Source organism: Camelus dromedarius, chromosome 17, assembly GCF_036321535.1.
Source record: "Camelus dromedarius isolate mCamDro1 chromosome 17, mCamDro1.pat, whole genome shotgun sequence".
Classification (NCBI taxonomy): Eukaryota; Metazoa; Chordata; class Mammalia; order Artiodactyla; family Camelidae; genus Camelus; species Camelus dromedarius.
In genome coordinates, this window is record NC_087452.1 from 1,657,499 (window position 1) to 1,674,006 (window position 16,508).

General features: G+C 54.5%; 1 protein-coding gene across 1 annotated transcript in view; it reads left to right on the forward strand.

The window, feature by feature from the left end:
• Nucleotides 1-16,508, forward strand: part of RAB7A (RAB7A, member RAS oncogene family) — a 54,872-nt gene that overhangs the window by 35,656 nt on the left and 2,708 nt on the right. The window contains exons 2-5 of the mRNA XM_031471055.2: nt 4,880-4,940; nt 6,879-7,005; nt 13,241-13,459; nt 14,461-14,589. Of these exons, the coding sequence (XP_031326915.1) occupies nt 4,888-4,940; nt 6,879-7,005; nt 13,241-13,459; nt 14,461-14,589 (528 nt within the window). The 5' untranslated portion in view covers nt 4,880-4,887. The remainder of the gene's footprint in view (nt 1-4,879; nt 4,941-6,878; nt 7,006-13,240; nt 13,460-14,460; nt 14,590-16,508) is intronic.

The following is a 16,508-nucleotide window of genomic DNA, read 5'->3' on the forward strand; positions in this document are numbered from 1 at the left end:
GCGCCAGAGAGTCGTGTTCAGCCTTTCGTCCTTGCTTCATTCTTCTGTACTCTTCTGAGTTTTCTGCAGCTGGGTCCCTTCGTGGTGGCAGGAAAGTCAGCTGTGTGGCTGGGGCCTCGCTGCCGCAGGTGGGCGGCCTGGAAGCACAGCCCCAGGGTGGACGTGAGTGGGCGCGAGGAAGCTGGTCGGTTCTACCTGCCCGTCTTGTCGAGCCCCCAGCACTTGTTCACAGACGTCGTGCCACCGTTGCGCTTTTGTGTGGGACACACACGGGCATCAGAACAGCTGACCTCCTGCCACCAGTTCCCAAGCCTCGTGTATGTGCCTCAGTCTCCGGGGCGAGCTTTTTTAAATGCCGGCATGAGGGCCGAGCCCAGCCCTGGTGAAGCAGAGTCCTCCTTGCGATGACAGCGGGTGTCGCAGCGTGGCGTGGCCACCAAGTGTGGGGGCCTGGGCTCGCACGCCGCTCACCCCACTCTGTGCTGCACTGCCACGTGACCTCAGCATGATGACACCTAGGTCGCTGTTGTTCCCTGAGTTTCACCTTGTTGTCTCGGCAGCTTCACAAACACTTTGCTTTCACTCCTTGACACTGCAGCTCCCTGTGGAGCGGCCCGAGTTGCTTATCACCAGGCAACACTGTTCTGCCTCCAAGCCCTCAGGCTTCGAAAGGGCCCGCTGACGCCCGCTTCCTCCCTCTCCCCTGCTCTCCCCTGTCCCCACGCCGGTCCTCTGTTCTCTCTGCCCTCCCTGACGCTGCCCAGCCCAGAACCCTGGACAGTATTTTCCTGATGTCTTTATCTGCTTGGGGCTTCCGTATTGTGTTGGGCTCAGCTTCAGAGCTGAGGAAAGTGATACCTCCAGGCTGCTGGGGGGAAATGCTAGCGTTTGATGTTGCATGACAAACACTATTCTTGAGGGAAAGAATTGATTCAGCATGAAGAATATTTAGTGTTCACTCTCAAAAAAATGCTTGTTCTTCCAAGGACTCACTCCAGAGCATACTGATCAAGGTTAGTCTGATAGCAGAAGGAAGGAAATGTGCTCTGAATATACCTTGTGCAAGAGAGGTTTTAGGAGATGTTCGTGAATCAGCGGGTGTTACCTAAAATGCTCATTTCCAGGAAACGGGTTGGGGCCCTTGTACGACTCTTTTCTTCCGTTGCCTCTGCCTGCTTCAGTTTTCCCCGTGCAAGGAAGTGGTCTGTGCATCAGAGGACCGTTTTCCAGTTAGAAATTTCTAACATAGGATTCTAAAAAGCAGTTTCAGTCTTCAAAAATCCACGCAGATGGTGATGGAAGTGGGTGGCAGAGAGCAGAAACTGCCAGTAAAGATTCTGAAACCACCGCTTCTTTTGGCAAAAGTTGTGTTCAAGTTGTTTTGGTTTTGTTTTTCTTAGCTCTTTTCTGGAAACAAGTGTCCCATTCTTGATCCCGGAGAACATTAAGTACAGAAACAGCTCTCAGCTCTCGCCAGTTTGAAGCCATTGGCGTCCTGGTGAAACCAGATGCAGGTTCCTTCGGGTCCGCTGTTGAGCACCGCTCACAGCAGCCGGTGAATGTTCAGTGAGCCCTGAAATCAGAGTCTGCGTTTAGGTACAGTTGGTCTTTCATGATGAACAGGGAATATTTTTATCATCAGAAAAGTTATTTGAAAGATCACCAGATGATTATTTTTTTCCAAAATGTAAATAGCCTTTTGGGTTTAAAGGTAATGTGCTCCTGGAGAGGTCACGGAAAGTGGGTGTAAGAGGAGGCAGTCATTTGGCAGCCCCTCTCGGAGCCAGGCAGGGCCTGCTAGAGTGTGTGTCCTGTCGGCTTGGTTTGTGGCCGTCCTTGCGTGTAAATCTTTACTTCTTCGGGAAGCTGTTTTGGAAGGTGAGGTTTGGGGGTCTTAATTCTGACCACGTAGTGAACTGTTCACCTGCTTGCTGATGAATTTTATAACGCTCTGTCTGTCTGAAGCGTTCACGTCTGGAGTCTCTTTCTGTTCAGCCCTGCGCCAGCCCGTGCTATTAATGCTGTCTGTTTATAACGGGCTTCCTAAGACTGTCGGCGAGTCCCCTGTCATCAGTTCTTTTGAGGAGGGATGGGAGGGACTCTTCTGCATTTATGTTTGTGAATAAAGCTGTAATTACTTCATCAGATTCCCCCAGAAATCCTTGCAGTTGTTTAAAAGGGGAAGATTTCGTATCTTTACATTAAGCTTCCTACTAGAAATATCTCTTCATTTATTCAGATTTTGTTTGTCTCAGCAAAATTGTCCTTTTTCTCATTTAGATCCTGTATGCTGTGAAAACTGCAGCAGTGGTTGCAGTATAAGTTTGGAAAATCCTTCAGGAAACTGAATTAGCCAAAATTATGAAAACATTCATACTTTTGACTCCGTAACTCCACTCCTGGACAGTATCTGCGAGTTAAGAGGGATAGACTCCTTCCCCCGGGCTGTGAATTTGACCTTGGCTCGCTTTCCCGCTGTGTCCCGAGAAAGTAATCCCCCAAGTGGAAGGTCAGAGGTGCTGTTTGTGGCATTGTTTCCCCCAGGTTTTGACGTATTAAGTTAAAGGTGGGCATGGTCGTTTAAGTGCTTAGCTCACCGGAAGAGCCATTAGACGCTGAGACTACACTGGAAACGAGGATGAGCAGTCATGTGGAGGGGACCAGTGCCTGGCCGGGGGCGGGGGGGACCCGGGTGTTTTCTGGGGGTGCCGGGACCTGGGGTTTGCAGGTGAGGGGCACGGCTCGGGGTCCTGCTCTGCTGCCTGAGAGGGTCAGCCCAACCGGGCAGCCACACGGGCACACCCACAGCCTGTGTGAGCGGGATCCCCGAGGACACAAATGTGAGACCTGCCCACAGGAGCAGGGACGTTGATGTGTGTTTCTTGTTTTCTTTCTAATATTATTAAATAATACTCGGTGCCCCATGAGACTTACTGAGCCAAGTCATAGAAACGCCTTTCTCTGGTCTCAGAGTCCGTGGCTTTCTTAGTTTTCAGGGAGCTCTCTGCGGAGCTCCTCTCTCCATCTCTTTCCTTAATTTGCCCTTTGGATTTGAAACTCACCCCAGCTGTCGTAATCTGGTCTCTCACTCAAAATGTGGCACCCGACCTTGGCATGAGACTCTTCACCCCGGTCCGGGCCGGCCCTGGGGACGGAGGTAGGGCTGGGGGTGATGTCGGGGTGTACCTCTCCCCGCTGACAGAAAACCAGAACCACCCCTGGATCTGCTGGCTCGGGCTCGGCACAGCCCCGGGGCCTCTCATGCTGCCCCTGACCGGCGCTGGACCAGCTCGGGGCACTGACCAGCATGGCCTGGGTGCTGAAGTAGCGTGACCCTCAGGTCGGGTCACAGGGCCTGGGGCCGGGTGAACTGCCTCTGGTTTGCCTCCTGTTCCTGCATGGTTGGAATACACCACTTTCAGGAGCAGAGGGCTCGCTGTCTAATTCTGCCCTGGGGGAACTGGTCGGTTCTGATCTTTCCTTTTGTACCACCAGCTGAAAGCCACCAGCTGACACCAGGCTCTGACTCACTGGTTCTCCCCTGCCTTCGGGGCCCTGGTGTTCTCTCTTCATCTCTGTACTTGGCGCACACTGCAGTGAGAGCACTGACTCTTACTGCCCACGTAGTCTGTTCTGGTCACTGTCCTGAGCATTTTACCCATTCAGGCCTCACATCATCCTTGGGACAGATCCCAACAGAGAGGTTAAACAACTTGCCCAAGGTCACACAGCGATCAGCGGCACAGCCGGAGTAGTGGGGTTCAGTATCCGCGTGCTAAGTCACACCCGGCAGTAGGCGGATCTGTCAGGACCAGTCTAGACTGTTCTGGTTCCCAGACTGGAGGAATGACAGCAGGCTTTGTTTAACTCACTTCCTTCCTGCTTCATGTGCGATCACTTACTCCCCAGTCCCACAGAAGGTGGCAGTGAGTTACTGCCCCTGGCCTCCTGTCGGCTGTTTCAGTGTCTCTTGGGGACAGTGGGCCAACGCTGGGGGTTCTCAGAAGGCATGGTGTCACTTTTGAGGGCATTCACGTCCAGTCTTGATCCCTGATGCTAGAGGCGATCACAGCCTTCTAGCAGGGATTCTGAGGGGCGTGCCTGCTTTCAGAGAAGTTGCTAATGTTGGGGTCCAAAATTTAGGACTCGCTCATCTTTTAAAAGTTCCTGGGCCAGGCCCTGGGGACTGCGAGGCTGGTCTTGAGAAGTAAGGTCAGAGCTGAGCACAGATGAGGCGTCTTACATGCTGTCTGGTCAAGGCTAGAGAAGGCTGCTGGAAAGGCCCCAAGAGCCATAGCCAGGTGTTCTTCGTGCACTAACCCAGTCGTTGACCGCTCTCTACCTGGCACTGGAGATCCAGAGGAGTAGGGCTGTCTTGACGGAAATTATGAGAGAGAAGACAAATGAATATAACACATTAAAATGTTCAGTACAGCTGACCCTTGAACAACATGGGTTTGTTGTTCACTTACACGGAGATTTTTTCCGACATACACAGTGACGACACCCCTCTCCACCGGGTGGAATCTGCGGCTGCAGGGCCACGGGTCCTGAGGGCGGACTGTGAAGTGATGAGCTGGTTCTCAGGGCGTGGGGGGCCGGTGCTCAGGGCTCAGCTGCGGGGAGGGAGTGGCGGCCTCTCAGAGGAGGGTGTTTGAGCTGGGGCTGGACGGCACCCGACCGGCTGCTGAGCAGATGGAGCAGAATCCTCACTGTTCCAGCACCGGGGCGGGAGTGGGTCCCCCTTTCAGACCCTCCCAAGGGCGGGAGGCTCAGGGCGTGGGGCCCTCGGGCTGGCAGCGTGGGCCTTCGTGCTGGGGGGAGGGGGCGGTCTCCATGGTGCTTCTGCCCTGCTGACACGCTGTCTGCTCTCTTCCAGCTTGAAGGATGACCTCTAGGAAGAAAGTGTTGCTGAAGGTTATCATCCTGGGAGATTCCGGGTAAGTGTTCCTCACGGATGTGAGCTAACAGATGAGCGAGGATTTAAACTCATTTCCTGGAGCCTGAGCCCGAGCCTGCCACGCTGACACCCGCTGCCTTGTTTCCCCGCTGCTGAGGGCACAGTGGGGACCTGAGCGGGCCTGGCTGTGTAACCCCTCGGCCCCCAGCCTGGGCATGGTTTGGGTAAATCATGGGGTTCCTTTTTCTCAAGCTGGGCAGACCAGGGAGTCGTTTTTATGCAGACTTGTTGCATTGGCTTCATGCCTCTGAGATGTAGGTTTGGGGACACTGTGCGGTACACGTGTAACTTGGAGATGTGTGGGTTGGCTTCCAGACCACCGCCGCAGAGCGGGCACACGACTTTCCTGGCTCCCAGGGTGTGTAAAAGTAGCAGTGTACTAAGTGTGCAGCAGCATTCCCACTAAAAAAAGTACACATCTTAATTTAAAGATGCGTTTACTGCTTTAAAGAGAAGAATGCTAACCATTATCTCAGCCTTCAGTGAGTCATGCTATTTCTGCAATCGTAACATCTAAGATCACTGATCACAGATCATTACGACAAACGTATTACCAAAGTGGGACACAGACATGAAGTGAGCAAATCCTGCTGGAAAGACAGTGCTGATAGACTTGCTTGACACAGGGTCGCCACAAACCTTCAATCTGCAAAAAAGGTGACTCCTGCAAGGTGCATTGAGGCAGGGTCTGCCCCTGTCCTGGCGCTGTGCCCGAGTAACTAGTTCTCTAGTAGCTGTGGGGTTCTGCGGGAGGCTTCTCAGACTTGGCATCTGAAGTGACCTGCGGAAGCTCAGACCTGCTGGAGGCTACATATTTTTAAAATTAATAATACATTCAGGTGTGCCTCCTTATTCCAAAGTTCCTTTTAAGAGGCGGGGACTTTTCTACCCTGGCTGGCTTTTTTAATCACCTAAGGAGCCCTTTAAAAATTAACATTTGCTGGGGTGTGGGGTGGAGCTCCGTGGTAGAGCACATGCTTAGCACGCAGGAGGTCACGGGTTCAATCCCCAGTGCCTCCATTTAAGGAAAAGAAAGAAGAAAGATTTAGCATCTGCCCAGACCAGTGTGCAGGAGCTCTTTGGCAGTGTTTCTGGGCTGCCCCAAACGTGCCTGAGAAGAGCCACCAGGTCCTTGTTGGATTGCGGATTTCCTGACTTCTCCCCCTGGAAACTCTGATTCCGGGGGCCTGGGTTGGAGAACATGCCCTAGGCTCTGTCTGTGCTTCCGGGCCCTGTGTATGAAATGGCTGTTCCTTTGTGGAGAAGGGAGGTATTGGCTGTGAGGATGTCTTGCACTTCCTTCAGCCCAGCCTACCCTCGTTACCGAAAAACAGGCACACAGCCTCTCGCTCCGTTTTCTTGCTGCAGCCGCGCGCTCACCCGAGGAGTGCGCCCCGGAGAGGGTGCGCTGAGGCGTGTGCCCTGAGGCCGTGCTGCTTTGGTGGAGTGGCCGTGAGGCAGCAGAGGGCTGGCGGGCGCACACGTCTGCGTGACGCCAGCACCTTCCTCTCGCTGCTGTTTTCTTGGCCTGGCTGGCGGCCTCTGCGTGGAGAGACGCCCAGGGCGGCAGAGGCCTTGCTGGACCAGCAGAGCGGCTTACTGCCGAGGCTTCCTTCAGGGCGAGCGTATGGTTGGTGTCCCGCAGGGGAAGAAAGAGTAATGCTGGGTTCTGCCAGCTGTGCCAGACTTACAAGCAGCTTTCCCACGTCTGGCCCACGTCTGTGCCCTGCGTTTTTGTCCCAGGAGACAGCGCGTCATCAAGAGTGAAGCTGGGACGTTTCTGGCTCCGGCCTCTGTTGGGAGGGGCAGCGCCTTGCTCTCCTGCCAGACGGGCCGGTTCCTTCCGAGCTGCAAGTGTCAGAAGCAGTTTTCAGTGCTTCCTAGTCGACTCATACTTGTGGTTTTCCTCCCATTTCAGAGTCGGAAAGACGTCCCTCATGAACCAGTATGTGAACAAGAAATTCAGTAATCAGTACAAAGCCACAATAGGAGCGGACTTTCTGACAAAGGAGGTGATGGTAGACGACAGACTGGTCACGATGCAGGTGAGCGCGCGCCTCAACCTGGCCGGCCAGCCTGGCCGCTCCGGCCTCGGCCCCTGCACGCGGGGACCCGGCCTGCAGGCGGGATGGCCGGGTGGAGTACAGGGCGTCAGGTGTGTCCACAAGCTGCGTGGACTTACTGACAGGTTCTCATTGTTTTTCCAAAGTTCAAGTTTAATTGGACCTTCTGTTTTTGTTGTTTTGGTTTGGTTTTTTGCTTTTTGCTGAATTTGGCAATCTACAGATTCCCATCTGTGTCTCCAGAACGTTGAACTCATCTCTTTCATAATGTCCCTGCTTAGTGCTTCAGGCGAAAAAGATGTTTGTCTCTCGTAGGTTCTTACCACAGCCATTAAAGTGGTTTCCCAGTTTTTCTGGCTTCTTATAATCCATGGTGTCTGTAGCCCCCAAGAGGTGTTTCTACAGAAGCCAGTCTGATTTTTCCATGTATTAGAGCTTAATCTTTCGAGGGCTTCCCTTTCAACAGTTAGGATGAAATACAGATTCCTTTACGTGGCTCTTTGGAAGCCCTTGTATTCTGGCTGCAGACTCTTCTTCCCTGTGTGTCTCCGGCCGTCCTCCCACATCTGGTGCTGCTCTGACAGGCGGGGCCCTTGTCCCGTCCGCGTGTGTCCTGACGCCTCCACTTCCCGCCCACACGTGGTCGGTGGCGCTCCTGCCGGCCTGCGCCCGAGCCTCTGGATCCAGTATGGACCCTGTCCCGGGTGGGGCGGTCCTGCGACGACACCGGGCACAGGTTACAGGGCGTCACTGCACGTGTTGACCTCGATCTGTGACCCTTGTGCTGCTGGAGGGGAGACTCACACCTCAGGCTGGAGCACCCTGGGCCCCACACGGAGGGCTGCACGGTGTATCACGGGGGTGGGCAGAACAGGCAAAGGGGGTTAAGAAGTGATGAAGAAGGCACGGGGAGGACAGGCAGCAGGACTGTGGTCACTGCGCTGACGCGGGGCAGCCGGGCCTCCCATGTGGTCCTCTGGTACTTCATGGAACACAAAGCCACTGCGCTTTGCTCCCAAGACAGTACAGTGCTGAGAGTCAGCTACACTTCAGGGGCACCTGTGTGTGTGAGTGTGCGACTAAGGTTTAAAGAAGCCAAGCTTGAGAGAAAAGGAAATTTCCAGATGACAGGAAAGAGGAGAGAGCTAGTACAGAGCTCAGGGCTCCTGCCACGGTGACACGTGAACGCGGAGCAGGGACGAGGCACGGACGGCGTGGGGGGGCCAGAACCCAGAACCGCTTACACACAGGCACATGTACACACGCACACACCCAGGACCCTGACGAGATGTGGACGCAGGACCAGAAACCTCAGCCCACGGACGTGGCAAAGCTGGGCATGTGAAGCAGGCTTGAGGCTTTACTCCTTTGCCTCTTGGTCAGAGACTCTCAGTTTGTACTCTGCAGGGCACAGAGATCTTACTCTGGAAGAAGTTAACATCACCCTCCGTTGCTCAAGACCAAGCTGTAAGAAGAGGTACAGCTTCCGGACAGAAGATGAGCTCGTTGCCTCAGGAGGAAGTAACGTGCCACAGAAAATGCTTACAGTGCCTGGAGAGTTCTTTAAAAGGAGTGGAAACTATCATGAGAAGGGACACTGTACAAAGTGAAGATGTGGAAAACGGAAAACTTCACGAAGTGGAAAAACAGGCATTGAAGTCAACTAGGTTAAACTGCAGCTGGAGCACACCTGAGGCAGACAGTAAATGCAAGGTTAAGCCCAGCAGATTACCTCAGAGGAAACTCAGGACTGGGGAGCGCCAAAGCCCCATCCTAAAAGTACCAGGAGAGGCAAGACTGCAGGCAGCTGAGCTCCCAGCGGCAGCCGAGGGCAGAAGGGCGTGGGGTGCACTCAGCCACCTGCAGACACGTGTCCCAGCCACCCAGGAGCTGCTCCTGCGCCGGGGAGCACGGGGATCTTGTGGCCGAGGGACACCCAGCCCCCCACTGAATAGAGCCCCACGCGCATCGTAAGCTGGGACCTCGGAGTGTCCTGGAGGAAAGCCCTCCAGGGTCTGGAGAACCACAGGGCGCCGAGCGGGGTCTGGAAAGAGTGGGAAAGAGAGTGTTCCTCGCCCTCGTGCAGCTGGTTTAAAAGACTGGAATTGAACGAAAACCATTGTCTCTGCACAGCAGCTTCGTCACCCTAGGTCTCAAGGAGCCCTCACGTGTGTTTCAAGGGCTTTTAGCAGCTTTCAGTGAAAGATAATTCAAATACAAAAACAAGGCAAGAGCCAGTGGAGCCCCCGGCAATGCAGAGCGCTTTTTGTATTTACAGAAATGAGACAGTCTTATGTATGTGCAGAGAAAAAAGCAGGTCAAGGAACTTCTAAAGATGAAATACAGTAACCAAAGTTTGGAAATTGGAGAATGTGGGACGTGGGAGAGAGGTGCACAGCATTCAGGGAGAGGCCAGGCTGCTTCAGTCAGAGCCGGAGAGGGATACAGATCAAAGGTAGTGTTCGCTGGGAATTTTTCAGAACAAATGTGGTACCAATCCATAGATTCAGGAAGCCTAAATTCCAAGACTGGTAAGTAAAGAAATCTAGAAAATCATAATGAAATTTCTTTTTGAAAAGGCAAGCTTGAAGCAGAGGAAAAAGGATGCGCTGGAAAGGAGCAGCAGTGAGGTGGACTCGGCAGGCCAGGGAGGCCGGGTGTTCTGGCTGAACCTTCAGCACAGCGCTCTGTCCCCACTGACACCATCCTCTTGGGGAAGGTGCGCACATCCTAAGCTCTTGTGGCAAAAATTCTGAAGGATGTACTTGAGGCAGAAGGAAAGTGATTTCATTTGGAGAAGTCTGAGATAAACGTGATTGTGTGCACGCATCTGTTTTTAGACTTATGACCTTAATATTAAGGCAGTAACTTCCGCCCTAAGGGAAGTGGGATTGGAGCCATGTCATTATAATGTGTAGGGGAAGATAGTGACTATTGTGGGGTTTTTAAAAATTTCTTCCAGTATCAGAAAGAAGCTAGAGATCAATCAGTATTAAGCATTAGATGGAGGCAAGTGTGTGTGTGGAAAATTTAAAGGTAACTTATGAAGCCATGGTGACTTCAACAGTATGATATTGTCACAGAGGCCCCCAGATGGAGGAGCAGAGGGCTCAGGAAAGGCACACCTAGCCAGACCCTGGGTGGATGGAGGTGGCTTCGCAGAAGAGTGGGAAGAGGAGGAGTCGTACTGTAAACAGGCCGGGGCCGGGGCAGCCAGGGAGTTCAAGGTCTGAATGGAAAAAAAAAAAAAAAAGAAAACATCTAACATGAAAATTGAGGTATTTTTTTCTAGGCATTTAAAATAGAGAAAGCACAAATCATGGAAGATTGAAGATTGATAGTGGAGCACAGTAAATTACACATCTGAACACAAAATTCCAAATAACCAAATCACAGAGTCATGGTATCCGGTCGGCAGACACCACGTGGGTAGCTGGGCAGGAGACAGCAACAGGCAACTCTCAGAAGAACCCTTCGTGTCCAGTGGCCTGATGTCAGAATCGCAGGTTTAAAAGGCTGGCAAGATTCAGTTTTGTCTAGAAGTTGCTGTTCTCAGGCTGACGGTGGGAATCCCTCAGCGTGGCCTCTGCAGGACAGACTTCTGTTTGCGTCCCGGTGTCACACGTGCGCGCGCCCCACAGTCCAGCAGTTCTGTCTTGGGGCAGAGCCTGGGCAGCCATGGGCACAGGGCGCGGTGTGGGGGCTGCTGATCACGGCCTGCAAGCCCCAACCAGGAGCTTCAGAGGGTCCAGTGACCAGGGGGTCCGTTGTGGTGTCTAAGGCTGGGGACACTGAGCAGCTGGTAACATTCGGGGAAGGAGAGGCTGCAGGAAGCTGTGCGGGGTCATGCGCATCTCAGGAGCCATTGTTCCTGGTGGGGGTGGGCAGGGCTGCTGTGAGGAAGGCTTGACTCTTTCTTAAAAACGGACATGAAGTGGCACTGTTAACATCTGTCACATTGGAGTGATGGGTGTATTTTGAATGTAGAAAATAAAATACTAAAATATTACAGATTCTGAAAGATCGCAGTCAGCCACAAGACTGTTCTTTTCTAAGTCTGAAGTTAAATTAATTTTGGAAACTTGCCAAGAATAATCCCTACTTGTTCAACTTTTAGTTCCTTACTTCGCCTTCTCTGTATCTGAGTTCCAAATACTCATTTGGTTCCACCCAAGAGTAATACAGTTATGAAATTCTGCTCTTGGGAGCCGATCCTAAAGAAACATCTCAAGTTCAGAAAGGGCTCTGCATTGATGATTATTATTGAATTACTTACAGAAGATTGGCGGCAGTGTCATTTCTAAACAAGGCTGACGTGTTTCTGAGTTCTTCAGCCCATAGTAAAAGATGGGAGCGGTTGCTGGCTTGGCGGGGCAGCGGCGGGGCACCCTGCAGCGCCGAGGGAGGAGGCTGGGTAGTTTGGGGGGTTTCTTGGCTTTTGCATTCCTTATCCAAATGTTTACATGATAGCAATGCTACTTCTCTAATGGAAAAAAAATTTTTTTGATTTGTCCAAGCCTGTATTTTAAGTTGTTTTTAAATTTTTTTTCCCACCTTGTCTTCAGAGGAGACATTGTCTACTTTTACTTACCGTGTGATGGGGTCTTCATCCCCTTCGCCGAGGACCCCTTTTATGAGAAAAGCCTCCTTTGTGCACGCAGACGTGAGTTCCGTGTCAGACGCGGGAAAACCGGAGGGGCACGGCGGTGACCGTGGCCAGCAGCGCCGCGCTGGTGCGCCGTCCCCGGGACTCTGCGGTCTGCACGTGGGCACCGCGTGTGTCGCATGCTGGTCGCGCGGCGCGGGGCAGCGCCGTTCCCCAGGCTGAGGCCGGCGGCGCTGGGCTACGTGCCCCTCAGGGCCCTTCACCCTGAGAATCGCGTCTTCGGTTCTGAGTGGCGGCGCCCTCCCCACACGGCGGGGCACGCCGAGGCCGCGCGCGGACCTCCGTGAGGCCGCCTCCCTCCAGGCCTGCAGCCGGGGCCGCGCTCGGCTCCCAGCGTGTGACCCCTGCGCCTCGCGCTGACTGCGGCGGGGCCCGGGGCCGCGGGGTGCGCGAGCCTGCGGGAGCCTGCGCGGCGGGCCGGAGCTGAGCCGGGGCGGCGCCTTCCAGACCGGCTTCCAGGCCGACTCTGCCCCCGCGCGCCACTGCGCTGTGAGCCAGCGCCCGAGGGCAGAGCCGCCTCCTGGGTTTGCGTGCTGTTTTGGGACCCCTTCTGGGGAACGTGTGGGGGCTACTGTGGGGCGTAGAGCGTCCTGAGCTTCGTTTCCCGGGGAGGGGACCGGAGGGACGAGAGCCCGTTGCCGCGCAGGCGCCGTGCTCCCGCTGCCCTGAGGCCCCGCCCACCTGCGCTGTGCTCCCGGGAGGGGCTTCTTCACAGAGATCAGCCGTCCTTCTGCAGAATCTGGTTCCGGAAAGAAAACTGTAGCGGCCCAGCCCCTAAACCCCGGGCCTCTGGGGCAGGGGACTGGTGATTTGGGCGTAAAGTGAAATTTATGTGGGTTATGAGGGTGGTCCGTATGCTCGTGGTGTTCTGAAGCTGAGTGGTCTCCTGTGAACAGTGGACCCGACGTTGAGGCCTTACAGAAGCTGGAAGTGCCTGCGGGCAGCTTCTGACCGCACCATTCGTCTCCGGGCTGACGGGGGCGGCCCCGTTGGCATCTGTGCACTAAGGAAATCCATCCTGGCTCTGGAACCTCGAGTGGCAGGGGTGACGGGAAGCTCCCTGGGCCGGTCCGCAGGGCCTGGTGCCCCTTTGGTGAGGAGCAACCCTCAGCTGCCCTCCGTGGTGTTCTCTCTCTCTCTCTGCTTTTGTGTGCTTTGTCTTAAGGAGATATAATGTAAATAAAACATGCTGATTTTCCTTTGCTGGTAAACTTTCTATTAAGTAAAATGCAGAGATGTAAATGTGCAATTCAATGAATAATCACCTCCCTGTGTTTCCATTGTCCCCAGAAATTTCCCAGAATACATAGATCTTATGTTTACCATGCAGATCTCACATAAATACCTGCCCATGTGCCCACCACCTGGATCAAGATGAAAAATTTTTCTGGCACCTCCCAGACTCATTGGACACATGCTGTTTGTCAGGTGTTTCAGATACTCTGATGCTGAAGCCGACTTCCTGAATTCTGAAGTGCCCCTGGTCCTCTGGTTCCTCCCTGCCACCCACCCTGTGCTCCACCTCAAGGAGTGACCGTTTTGTTTCTGCAGATCTGGGACACAGCGGGACAGGAGCGGTTCCAGTCTCTCGGCGTGGCCTTCTACAGGGGTGCAGACTGCTGCGTGCTGGTATTTGACGTGACTGCCCCCAACACGTTCAAAACCCTTGACAGCTGGAGAGATGAGTTCCTCATCCAGGCCAGTCCCCGGGACCCTGAAAACTTCCCCTTCGTCGTGCTGGGAAACAAGATCGACCTCGAAAACAGACAAGTAAGTGCCTGAGGTGGTGGGGCCATGACCTGGAGGCCCCCCCCCCCCCAGTCAGGTTATGGCTGCCAAATTGCGGAGGGGGCTTCTTTTACAAGTGGCAGCCGAGTTTGGGGTGACAGGCGCTATTTCCAGCTAGAAAGCCCGTTGTTTTTCTTCCTGTGAGAGCCGCCTGCTTCTCAGGTGCCTTGTGAACTCGGAGGGATCTGTGCTGGGCCATCCTGGCTCTGGGGCTGCGAGCAGGAGTGCGCATTCCCTTCAGGCCCACAGCCTTTGAGGACCAGGGCCCAGGAGACGGTGTAAATGCCCTGCCGCCTCCAAGCCTGGCTCCCCCTCTGCACTTGAAAGGCGGGAACTGGGTTTTCTCCAGTGGTCTCCCCACCCCTGGGGGCCTGCCGAGATCTCTGCACATACAGAAGGCAGCTGTGGGCTCTGAGTACAGTTGCTCTGGTTTACTTTCAAGTAGCATTTCTCTTGGGAATGGAGAGTTTTTCTTAATTATAGGCAGGTTTATTTCTGATTATTGACCTCCCGTTCTCTCCCTCCTGAGTGACTTAGTCCTTTTCTCGGGCCTGAAAATGGGCTGGGTTGGGGGAGGAATTAGAATACGAGGGGTGAGGGTGGGAGCCGCAGAGCTCTGTGCACTTGGGTGTATGGCCCGCGTGATGTAACATGAGCAGTAATGGGGAAGGGTCTGCAAACCTTAAGACCAAACTGCCAGGCATTTCGTGTACTGGGGACCTTTTTGAGGTTCCAGGAGAGACGATTTATTTCTTCCTGGGCTGGTCTCTTAGTCTTTCCTCAAGCTGCTTTCATGTGCAGCTTAAATAAGGGTCGGGAGCTGTGGGTGGTCGACGAGGAGCCAGCTCTGGGTTTGAATCCCAGCTCTTTGGTGAGGAGCCAGCAGGGTGGCCGGGGGCAGGCCCACAGGTCTCCACCTCCTCTCCAGGCATGGCTGCACTTGTGTGGCTGTGTGACACCTGTGCACCCCACTGCTCTTCTAGGTGGCCACAAAGCGGGCACAGGCCTGGTGCTACAGCAAAAACAACATTCCTTACTTTGAGACCAGTGCCAAGGAGGCCATCAACGTGGAGCAGGCGTTCCAGACCATCGCGCGGAACGCGCTGAAACAGGTAGGTCTCAGGCGGCCTTCCGGCTCCCCCTGGTGTTGCCCCCCCCCCCCCCCCCCGCCCAGGCCTGGCTTCCTCGTCCTTCCTGTTCTTCCCTAGCTGACTCCTCTGTGTAGCGGGAAAACCCGTGTGTTCATCTGGGAAGGAAATGACACGTTCTGCTGAAGCTTCTAGCAGTTCCACGTGTATGTGAGGGCCACTGGGAGGCCCTGGTCAGACTGCTCCTCCTGTGAGGAGGGACAGACCTGAATTCAGAGCCCAGGTCGGCCGCGCATTATTGGACCAAGTTTGTTGTCCCACGTGATCCCCTGCCCCCTCGTCGGTGCGGTGGGGCTGCCTCCTGTGCAGGTCAGCCGTGGAGATCAGGTGACACTGACCTCCGTCACGCTCCTGAGTGACCCCTGGGAAGGCTGACCCGAGCTCTAGGAGTTGTGTTCCTGGGACAGGGTTCCTGCACTTTCTCTCTTGCGTCGCCCACTCCGCTGCCCCCCAGATAACTGTGCCCTCTTGCTGGGGCATGCGAGTCCAAGACTTTTTCGATTCAGCAGCTCTGCTGGGCCGGCGAGCTAAGGCGAATCCCAGGCATCACCGGTTGTCTGTGGCGGTCAGAGGGGCTGCTGAGAGGCGGGTGCAGAGCACATGGAGGCCGGGAAGGGCTGGATGCGCCTGGTGGCTCCTGGAGCTGGGTTTGCAGCGGCTCTGGTTCTGGGCAGACAGGGCCCCAGGACAGGTGGGCGGGGAGGCATTTGGACTGGACTGTTCCAAGGACTAGGGGCTGCACTGTGTTCATTCTGTAATGAAAGGGGACGGTCCTTCCTACAAGGAACTGGTCCACCCAAAATGCCAGGTGAGCCCACTGGAGACATGGATCCAGTGGGAGGCACTAACCAGGAGGCAGACTTCAGGTCCTGCCGCCTCCTTTCCCTTTCCTTGAAGCCCCCTCACACCTCGATTGATAGCCTACTGGTTTTCTTAATGTTCACATAATTGCATGCAAGTCTCAGTGTGTCCAGGAGTCAGGTCCCCCAGCGCCCTGGTCACAGGCATCCCTGTGGGGCTGTTCTGGCGTTGCTGTCCCTGTGGCCTTGTTGCAGTGCCGTTTCTCCTGGCCAGCTGCTCAGAAGTCGGATCTAGGTTTGGGGGGTGGGGGGCGGTCGTGTTCCCAGTGAGTTTCCTTTCTTCCCTACCTTCCAGCAACCAGCAGGTGGCCCACGGCCAGCCTGGCGCCCGGCCCTCCCGTAAGCTCTTTCTGAACTGAGATTCACTTCACCCAAAGTGCAGTGATTTTTTCCAACTATCTTTTTAAAGTCTATCCTTTGGCCATAAGAAAAGTAAACTTTCAGGCAGGCGTGCCATCTCGGGCCTCAGGACCTCCTGTGTCTCGGTCATGTGCTGACTCGGCCGGAGTCGGCTCTGGTTTACGGCAGGAGACTGGACTCACCTCTCCTGTCACAGGGCTGCCCATCGTCTCAGATGTTAGCGGGGCTGGTTGTCAAATGGGCCATCTTCCCCACCGCGCAGAGACGTTCCCGCTGTCACATCTGGTGTCCACGTGCAGGAGCAAGCTTCCTGGTGACCTGTGGCCCTTGCCTGGAGCACCTTGACCTGAACGCTTTTACCCAAGTGTGACCTGAGCTCCCGTGGGGCAGGACTTCCCTCACTAGTTCGGCATGTTTTTTCCTTGGCTATTTCAGTGTATTTTCCATTTAGACTAAATTTTATTCCAGTTCCACCTTCCTTTCTCACCTTCCCCCAAATTTCAACCTTACCCAAATTCTGATTGGAGTGACATTTCAGTTCTGCGTCTGCTCAGGTCGGGCTTCCCCCACGAAAGACCACAGATGGGGGCGCCAAGGCAGCAGCCTTTCATCTTCTCTCAGCTCTGCAGCCGGGAGTCTGTGATCGGGGTGCCGCTGACCTCC